This window comes from Stegastes partitus, unplaced genomic scaffold (assembly GCF_000690725.1).
Source record: "Stegastes partitus isolate 25-593 unplaced genomic scaffold, Stegastes_partitus-1.0.2 Scaffold1285, whole genome shotgun sequence".
Taxonomy (NCBI): domain Eukaryota; kingdom Metazoa; phylum Chordata; class Actinopteri; family Pomacentridae; genus Stegastes; species Stegastes partitus.
In genome coordinates this window covers 1-10,204 of record NW_007579016.1, presented here as the reverse complement: position 1 = coordinate 10,204, position 10,204 = coordinate 1, and the positions used below count along the sequence as shown (strand labels likewise).

Below are 10,204 nucleotides of genomic sequence, written 5' to 3'. Positions count from 1 at the left end.
ACAACAAAAAAATGAAATCTGTCAGACTGCTGAGAGTAATTCTCCTAAAAAAGCAGACCCATCATTACCTAAAGTCTTTATTTAAGGATTAATAAGTTAATTAATCAAACTTAATTAAACTCTATTCCACTCTGCGTGAAATAAAGATACAGCGCTGTTTGAAGGTAATGAGACCGGTGTGATAAACGCCTCTAACAGCTTCTTAAAGTGAGTCCTGACTTTCCTCCCGCAGTCTAATTAGCTAATGTGCAGTAAGCAGGCGGCGGTGACTCAGCCCGTTAGTGATGAGTGTGTACAATAAATAGGGCTGCTGTATTAGTCTGCATATCCTGCTGAATCAGTGTGATTGCCGGTGTTTATGTAAGTCAAGCTGTTAGCGCTGTGTATGTGAAACAATAAATAATCTGTTTTAGCAGGAGATGAAGTGGAGGAGAGAGGATAGAGGAAGGAAAAAGGTAGTGACGAGCTGAAAACACATCACAGGAAGAAACAAAGGAGGGAATTCACCACAGAACAGAGCTACAGTAGCTGTATGGACAGTCAACTCATCTAATGCTAAATTAGCAGTTAGCATTGTATTAGCTACTTACAAATTCATTAGAATGCCATGACTAACCATGGATAAAACTTTGGTGTAGATTCTCTGTAATCCAGGTCTTGGTGATCCTAAAATCTTAAATTCAGATTGAAGAAACCTCTTGGATGAAGGCGAAATATGTGAAAGCACCAAAAGGAGACATTTGGTTGCTTTTTAGTGGAGAACTCAGGACATGATTATAAACACGATTTCATCAGCTAGATTTTTTACAATTAAGGAGGGTGAAGACAACAACTCCGATAATCCCAAACTTCTTCCTGACATCAGTAAATTATTTTGTAATTTTTTAATGAGAAGCAAAAATGACATACTTTGCCCTTCTGCCTTCTCAGTTCATACGTTGTAGATTTCTCTCCTCGCTTATTTCGCCTTAAAGGAAAAGACACCATGAGAGGCTACAGGTGTTTAAAATGAGACATCCTTGCTTTGGAGTTGTTATTTTGATGTGTCAGATGAACAGAACAGTGATAACTTACAGTCTATATTTACTTTTATTCAGTTCACAAGGTGGCATTGTTTACATTTTTTTTTTCTAAATTACCCCCACGTGCAGGAAAGTATAAAAAGAGTCTTGCCACACAAAGTAGTGCTATCCATGTGATATATGTAACATACGTACATTTGTCAGTCCTGGTCCCAACATGGTTTTAATAATCTAGTTATGTGTCACACCTCTTTTGTCACAGGAATAGAAAAGACTTTGTCAAGGATACGCTTATTGCTCTTCCTCTCACCCCATTTTTCAAGATGGCCGCCAGTTCTGATATTCGATCCCATCTATTTTTACACAGCACTTGCTTGGTTTCAGTATCAAAATAAATGCAATTTAGCTCGTAGAATCCAAATATGACTTTAATAGTAGGTTTTGCACGTTATTTTGAAAATATGTGGTCTTGTATAGCAATTTAGGGATTCGATGTGGATGTAGAGGTCAGGAAAGGTCAAAGTATGTAACTACATATGGTTCAGAAAATATCACTCGTTAACTTCTGCACTATCATTATTTTTGTCCAATATTGCCGATTCTGAATCAACAACATTATGAGAAATAGCTGTTACAATTTCAGGGTTTTATTTTTATCCTTAATAGTTCCTGAGATGCTATCCTCTAATCATAGCTTCCATTCCAAAAGCAATTTTTAAGATATGTTTATCTCGGAAAGTATTAAACATATCAAGATAAAATTTCACAGATATCTTTATAAATGTCCAGATTTTAATGCTATAGAAATTCCAGGCAAATCAGAAATGCTTGAGCAGAATATGTGATGGTTTTAGATGTTTATGTCAGGTAGTGATATGTGTCTGTGGCTGTTTTTGGGTCAGTAAATCCTCCTGCACTGAGTTTACATCTGTTCTGTCCTCCTTTGTGTTTATCAGCAGTCTTTCTAAAGCGTCTCCCCGTCGGCAGCAGCTGACTCATCGCTGATACTTTCTGTCCAACTTTCTCTTCAGTGCCATCTGTCCATCATCACCTCTGCACCGTATCTGATCTACTCTTTGTTTCCTCCTTTTCCATCATACAGAGACGGCTTGAATGTTTGTCTTCCTCCTACACCTTCATCCTCCTCCTCCTCCTCCTCCTCAGCGCTGCTCCCGTCTCACACCTCCTCCGTCCTCCCACCTTCCCTCGGTTTGTTTCGGAGCGGTGTGTTTTTTTTTAAACCACGCCTGTGTGTCTGTTTGTGCTCTGAGTCAGCACACTCAGCCACAGTGATCGATGCTCCCTGTCCTGACCTTGGAAAGAGCCGTGCAGCGTCTCCGAGCAGCCCCATCTTCCAGGGACGAGCTTGTTTGAAAACAGATACACCAGCTGGGGTTTTATAACTGGAGACCGGCGTGATGAGTCACTGTCAGCTCTCCCCTGTTGCACGACCATCTGCACGCCGGGGTGAACCGTTGTCAGCGTGCTGCTCCCTGGCTCTGGTCGGGGTTGAGCTTGGCAGAGGCCGGAGCTCGCTGCTAATGAAGGTCTGGGGTTTTTAGAAAGAGCTGAATGTGCCGACGTGACTCAGGCTTCAGTGCACCAGTCAGCCTGACCGTCTGAGAGGAAAATAACTGCAAGAATAATATAAATACTAATAGCCAGGTTGTGGTCTGAACTCAGTCTTGACCATGTTTATGTGTTTTGGCTGTTTGGTTCCTGGATCATATGAGGACTCGTCTGAGTAGTTGCAGATTTATGATTCCTCGTTGGTGTCTTCCTTTGAGTGATGCATTATGTAAATATGTTGTACATATTGTATTTTTGACCCTACGTGGCAGCACACAGCAGGTAGATGTGTGTCTGCGTCTGTATTATGTGTCAAGGCCCCCCTGGTGTAGGACCCTTGTTTGTCGTGACAGCACCACCTGCCATTTTGGCGGCATGCTACAGTGAACGACTTATGGCTTTTTTTTCACCCAAATAGTACTTTCTAACCAGTTATGGTTTTTATTCCATCCAAAATACCATTTTGTGTTCAAACACTAAAAGTTTAAAGGGTTTATTCCATCCAAATATTACTTTCTAACAAATGAGTTAAAGTTTCAGAGGTTTACTCAACCTGAAATACTACTTTATGTCCACGGACTTATTGTTGTAAAGGTTTATTAAAACCAATTAGTACTTTCTGTCCAAGCACTTATAGTTTTAAAAGTCTGTTCCATCCAAAATACCACTTTCTGTCGAAGTATTTGTAATTTTAGAGGTTTATTGCATCCAATTAGTACTGTCTGTCAAAGTATTTATAGTTTCAACAGTTTGGTTTTACAGCTTGTAGTTTTAAATGTTTGTTGCTGTTGGCTGTAAGAGTGAACACAAGAGTCTTCATGCACTCCCAGCATCCGGTGAACCATACACCCAGGGGATTATGTTTTTCACTGACGGCAATGTTGCCACAACAATGTAAAACTGTTAGCATTCGCGCTTTGTGCAGCTAATGTGGCTAATGTTAGCGTCACTAGTATATCTCGAGGTCAGAGCTCTGTGGAAACTAACACTGAGGGACACTTCAGAGATGATGGAAACTTGAATGTCGCTTGTTGTGCTTCAGTTTATGCTAAACTCAGCTGTTGTTGAAGTCTGTTAGCTTCTTTCCTGCTATCTCTGCTCATTTTAATACACCTGAAGTCACAATAGAGCTGTTCTCATTTACATATTTTGATGTTTCTGTTGTCTGACAGCACAGCGAGTATCAAATAGTGACTGAAACACAGTTAATTAAGACAACATGTTAACCAGCAGTCACCTCCGAGCCAAACTACTAAACTACTGATCTTGTAACCACAATGTTGACTGACAAGCTGAATTCAGGGATATTTCCATGTCAAATGATCGCTCAGAGAGAAAGTCCTGGTCTCTCGGGCTCTTTCACATCTGTCGGCAGTTAACTGTTTTTCACAGATGGAGAGAAAACATTTTTTAGGATCTTTTGAGCTGAAAAATTGAAAGACAGTCTGGGGAAACCTAAGACTCCCATTTATTCGCTGATAAAGGTGCACAATATGGGACCTTTAATGCTAACACTGCATATAAAGTGCATTAAAAGTAAAAGCCATTAAGAAAATAAACATTTACTTCCTGAAAAAACGGAACCGCTGAGGGTATTTTAGTACAGTTAGCCCTGAAAAAGTAGTTTTAATTACAGAAAACTGATTAAAAAGCGAAAATGTGTGTGGAAACCGTGTTATTCCACCGCCGTTAAAATATCCATTATGGTACAACAAAAATACAAAAACAGCAAAGATGTGAGTTAACGAACTACATGCGGATGCTGTTTGAATGTGAGTCTGTTAGTTTCTGCTGAACTCAAAGTAAAGTAAAGTCGTCTCTTAATAAATGTTTGATCTCACTGTATGAAGGTTCCTGTAGCTTTTCTTAACCAAATGCGACTCGGCCTCTGTTTCTGTCTCTGCAGGTCTGGTGGTCTTCCTCAGCATGATGGTGGGGGCCTTCCTGTGGGGAGGTCTGGCAGACAAAGTGGGCCGTCGGCGCTGTCTGATCGTGGCGTTGGCGATAAACTGCGTCTTTGCCTTCCTGTCGTCGTTCGCTCAGGGCTACGGCTTTTTCCTCTTCTTCAGGCTGCTGTCTGGCATCGGGTAACGCTCACAGACGCTCGTTATAATTGCAGATTGCATGTTTTGTTGCGTACGTTTGGGTCTTTGGGGGGCGACTACACCAGACAGTTAGCTTAATGGATCCACGTACAGGAAAAGACAATGAGCCTGTTGCCTTATTTGACAGAAATCTCTGCATTTTAATTCTCAATTCTTATAATTTTGCCCCCTCCCTACACTTGTGTTTTGAGTTTAATTCATTCGCCAAAAAAAGAGGCAAACCACACAAATTAAACATGCAATTAATGTTTTTTTTCTTTGATTTTCTATAGCGGTCACGATAATGCCTTGATCTGGTGTGATAACAGCCCCATGAGCCAGTGCAACTCAGTCTTTGTTAGATTTCTGCCAATTAATCATTATAATATAGTAATATAAATGATTCAAATCTGTCTTCTTGTGCCACGTCATATAGTCGTTAAAGACATCAAAGATAAAGACTTAAAATCTAAAATTACTTCGTTTTCAACAGCTTTTGTTTGTTTTATTTTATTCGTTTTTTTTAACATTGTGTGTTATATATAAATTCTTCAATACTCATTTTTACAGAAACAAAATGGAAGAAATCACCCTGAAAGTCAATTAGGAGAGCAACTAATACAGATTTTCACCACTAATATAACTTGTTTTCATTTAGGTTTTGTAAAAACATCTAAAACAAAAAATGCCAAAAATTGTTGCTGAGCTAAAGGTGGCGCCTTCAAACGTTCCCCAAATATTCAGTTTTAGTGATTTCTGCAGCAAATATCTTCTTTTAAGACGCTTAAATTTGCAGATGTGACTTTTAAAAAAAAAAATGTTTTCCCTGGAAAAATAAACTAAAGCAATTAGTCGAATTTAAAAATAGTCGCTGATTATTTTTCTGTTGATTGTATAATCGATTAGCTAATTATGTTAGCTCTACTATAGATTGTTTTTCTGTTGCATAAATAGTCTCACAGTCACCTAAAATGATTTCTGAGTGCCTGGGTTTCTGTTTGCTGCCATGTGGAAATGCAGACGTGCAACATTTCCGGCTGCTGCATCATTTTCATCAGCTTTCATCCATTAATGCAGCTTTTTAATGTGGAGATGAGCCAACAAGTGAAGCTGCGCCGAGTCTGAGTGTCGGCGTTTTGTAGCAGTGACACAGCAGAGCGCCGCTCTCAGAATAACCGAGGTCTACAGGGAGCCTCGCCGACTCAGAAACCAGGTCACATCCGGAGCTCAGAGACTGAAAACAGAACTTTTCGCCTCAGAGGTTCACGCAGTTTGTCATGCAAACCCTCCCTGCTGCTCGTCTGCACTGACACTAAAGCTTTTTACAGCCTGGTGATACAGATCTAACACCAGGAATCTGTTGTTGCCTCCAGAAGTTGACTAAAAATATCTGAACTTTACTCTGAGTTTCAGTTAAAGTTTGATACAACAAACTCCTTGTGTAGATTTATTCACCCTGAACCTGAAAATGAAATATTTTACTCCTCCATTAAAAACGTCTTCATGCTGATTTTATTTTTACGTTTTCTTTAAATAACTCCTTCCCCTCTCCTTGTGTCTCTGCCCTCAGTATCGGCGGTACGGTGCCGATCGTGTACTCGTACTTCTCCGAGTTTCTTCAGATGGACAAGCGAGGAGAACATCTGTCCTGGTTGTGTATGTTCTGGATGATCGGTGGCATCTACGCTTCCTTCACTGCCTGGGGAATCATTCCCAGATACGGTAAGACTGCTACGACACTCTTTTTTTATTTTATAGTGGAACAGAATCCTGCAAATACCACAAGAAGCGATAATTTTCTCATACAAGCAAAAAACTGGCCACGGATTTTTCATAAAAGAATGTTAGTCACAGAAATGTACAGAACCTCTGTCATGCAGTTGTGTATATTTTCACAGAACATGATCTTGTAGAGGGCTCAGTGGTTAGCACTGTTGCCTCACAGCTAGAAGGTTGCCAGTTCGCGTCCCAGTGAGGACACCCGGGATCTTTCTGCGTGAAGTTTGCATGTTCTGCCCGTGCAGCGTGGGTTCTCTCCGGGCTCTCTGGCTTCCTCCCACAAGTCCAAAAACATGCTGAGGTTAATTGGTGATTGTAAATTGTCCGTAGGTGTGAATGTGAGTGTGCTTGGTTGTCTGTCTCTAAGTGTAGCCCTGTGATAGACTGGTTACCTGTCCAGGTGAACCTGCCTTCACCCTGAGTCAGCTGGGATAGGCTCCAGTGACCCTAGTGAGGATTAAGCGGTGTATAGATGATGGATGGATGATGTTGTAGAACGATTTCCTTGGTTTTACTGTCAGAATATGTTGAATTTAGCATGTAGCATCCAAATTAGCATGTTCTAACACAATAACGTGAACCTTAATAGCATGTTTCACCAGATGTAGACTGTTTCTGCTGAACGTTTCACTTGTTGTTTGTGAGCAGGTTGGGGCTTCAGTATGGGCACAGAGTTCCAGTTCCACAGCTGGCGGGTCTTCGTCCTGGTCGCAGCTCTTCCTGCGATCGCCTCCCTGGTCGGACTCACCTTCATGCCTGAGAGTCCTCGCTTCCTGCTGGAGGTGAGACGCTGCAACGCTAACAGTGCTGCTACGCTAACAGTGTGTTCACATGTACAGACATCTTTAAGGTTGTGTTTGACACGTCGCAGCAGGTCCAGTGTTTGATACTGAACATCCTGAAGCTTTCTGAGATATTTAATAGAACAGATCAATAATTAGGGTAGCTTTTATGCTTCATTTTCATCTGCTTTGTGTGCGTTGAGCAGAATGCCAAACACGATGAGGCCTGGATGATCCTGAAGCATGTCCACGACACCAACTGGAGAGCCAAAGGGCAGCCAGAGAAAGTCTTCACTGTGAGTAGATGCAGATATTATGAAAACACTGACTGTCTGACACGTTTCACTTCACTGGATTATCAAGAACATAACATGTGAAGTTAAAATCATATAAGCGAGGCAGATATAAAGCAACACAGACAGACAGAAGAGATGTGTGTCTGATAAAACCAGGATATACTAAAAGGTAAAAATGTGTTTTGTTCCTGAGCGCAGCATCGTCTCTCAGCTTCAGATTAGCAGCAGTGATCTCTGAGAGGCCCTGAGATCTGAAGACATACAGGCACATGTTCTATCTAGCTGTCAATATATAGTTTTTGATCTACAAACAGAAAAAGTAGCTCATGACACTCGGTCACGATGGCTAACGCAGTGCTAGGGCTGAAAAGTGAAACTAATATCAACAGAGATCACAGTTTTGGCTTCCTATAATTAAATAAACACCATCAGCTGCTGTATTGAGATATAAAATATAGTTCACTCATAGAAAAACAAGCCATGTACATGAAAACCACTTCAAGTCGGCCAAATCTGACAGCAGAATGTGTTATTTTATTCTTTTCCAACTAATGTTTGGTCTCACCTGGCTAGCATTAACCTTAGCCTGCATGTGAGACGTTCAAGGAACTTCTGTAAATAGCAGCGTCTATCAACAAGCAGATGTTCAGCAAGTGAGGAGTTTATAGGACTGATATCAGAGAAAGAGTGTGGAGGGATGCGACCTGATCGTATGCTGATGCGACCAACTGGGAAGGTTAGTCTGAAACTCTGAGTCAGTAGCTGCATCGTTAGTTTGACGTAAAGAAGCTCAACATTATGTTAAAATGCGTCTCTACTTGTCTCCATGTTGACCTAATTCATGCCTGATAAATAATGACGAGGTTCACACGAAGCACGCCTCATTTGTTAGTCAGTAAATTGTATTTTTAGACATCTGAAGAAATCTGGATCTTTGATTTTGTTCTTCGCCTGAGAAAACTTTCACAGAAGCGTGTCGGTGTGCATCTGCAGGTAGACTGTGAGCTTTAAATTTCTAATAATGACTTTAAACATAAAACTGAAGCAGCCTAGTTAGAGGGGATGGATGAACCCAACAGCGTGAACTAGAACCTGACAGGAGCTGCTCAGAAAAGATGTGAAACGCTCCTCCTGTTGTTTTTCAGGTGACTAACATCAAAGCTCCGAAGACGGCCGAGGACGAGTTCATCGAGATCCAGAGCGCGACGGGAACGCCCGTCCAGCGCTGGGCTGTTCGCTCTCTGACGCTCTGCAAACTGGTACAAACTGACACACAACACCAGCTGTGCGTTTATGTTTGTGTGTTTCTATACTGATACAGATGATTAGTCGTTAAGGAGACAAAAAATTAAGAACCGACTGTGGTGAACATGAAAATCTTAGAATAACACAAAGTCGAACACAAAGCTTTGTTGAAATGCTGTTGGTTATTTATGTTCTACATCTGCTTAGTTAAAGAGACCTTTATCTGTTGAGTAGAGCTATAAAAACTAATTGATAAGTTGTCCACAATTAAATTATTCACCAGCTGTTTTCAAAACCAGTTTGAATCAATATTGTAAGATGTCCCACATTTTCTTGCAGATAAATAAATACTTTTGTGTACCAGAGCTGAAGCAGTTAATCGATTAGTTTTGAACTGTTGAATAACTCAATTTTTTTGATAACAGTTAATCAGTTCGAGCCATTTTTTTATGGAAAAAAAAATGAATTTTTTCCAACACCATGTTTTAAAAAATGTTTTCCAAAAAAAGTGCAACCAGTGTCCCACGTTTTCATGCAGATAAATTCATATATTTCTGTACCAGAGCTGCATCAATTAATCAATTAGTGTTCAACTGTTAAATTGACCACTATTTCAGTGATTGATTAATCAATTTGAATGATCATTTAAGATTAAAACAAAGTCTAATTTCTCAGATTCTAGTTTCCTAAATGTGATAATTTTCTGTTTCTTTCCTCCTGTGTGACAGTAAACTGGACATCTTTGTGTTTTGGGCAGAACATTTGTCATTTTAGGCGTAGTTAAAAAAAACATTTTCTGTCATTTTAGAGAGCAAACAACTTGTCGATTAATTCAGAAAATCGTCAATAAATTATTCGACTGTGAAAATAACTGATGTTGCAGACATGACAGCTGCATCAGAGCTCAGTAGCACATTTTAAAATTAACATATTTTATCGGAAATTGATTACAAATACATAACAGATGCTGAATATCAGATCAGATAATCTTTAGTCCACGTTAAACATCCTACAGACTGAACAACTCAGCAGCTTCATGCTTTCTCCATCTGAAAGACGCCTTCATCATTAAAAAGAGTAAATTGTGTCACCAGTGAGGCTCTTCATCTGCCTGTTTGTGCAGCTAGTTCAGACTAATGGAAGAGCACTGTCCTATAAATGAACTGATCAGATTATTTTAAATTGGTTCATTCACACCTGAGCTTTTCCACGTATCTCGTTCCAGGTCGCACGAATTGATTAATCAGAAACGACTGCATGAACAGCGCAGACGTAAATGTGACATTAATGTGATCGCATTAACTCTGGCCCCAGCTGGTTTTCTGTCACACTTTGACCGGAATGAACCCGTATTAAATTACATTCTGCATGTATTAAAAGGTTTTAAATGTAATTAAAGCCGCAAGCGACATTGGTGGGGTCCTCGC

General features: G+C 40.3%; 1 protein-coding gene across 1 annotated transcript in view; it reads left to right on the top strand.

Moving 5' to 3' along the window:
• The window catches only part of LOC103369420 (synaptic vesicle glycoprotein 2B-like), a gene marked incomplete at its 3' end in the record, with an annotated part of 16,365 nt that extends 7,548 nt beyond the window's left edge, over positions 1-8,817 (top strand). Inside the window, exons 3-7 of the mRNA XM_008298133.1 lie at positions 4,498-4,678; positions 6,246-6,397; positions 7,103-7,236; positions 7,443-7,532; positions 8,678-8,817. Coding sequence (XP_008296355.1) covers positions 4,498-4,678; positions 6,246-6,397; positions 7,103-7,236; positions 7,443-7,532; positions 8,678-8,817 — 697 coding nt within the window. The remainder of the gene's footprint in view (positions 1-4,497; positions 4,679-6,245; positions 6,398-7,102; positions 7,237-7,442; positions 7,533-8,677) is intronic.
• Positions 8,818-10,204: the final 1,387 nt, after the last annotated feature.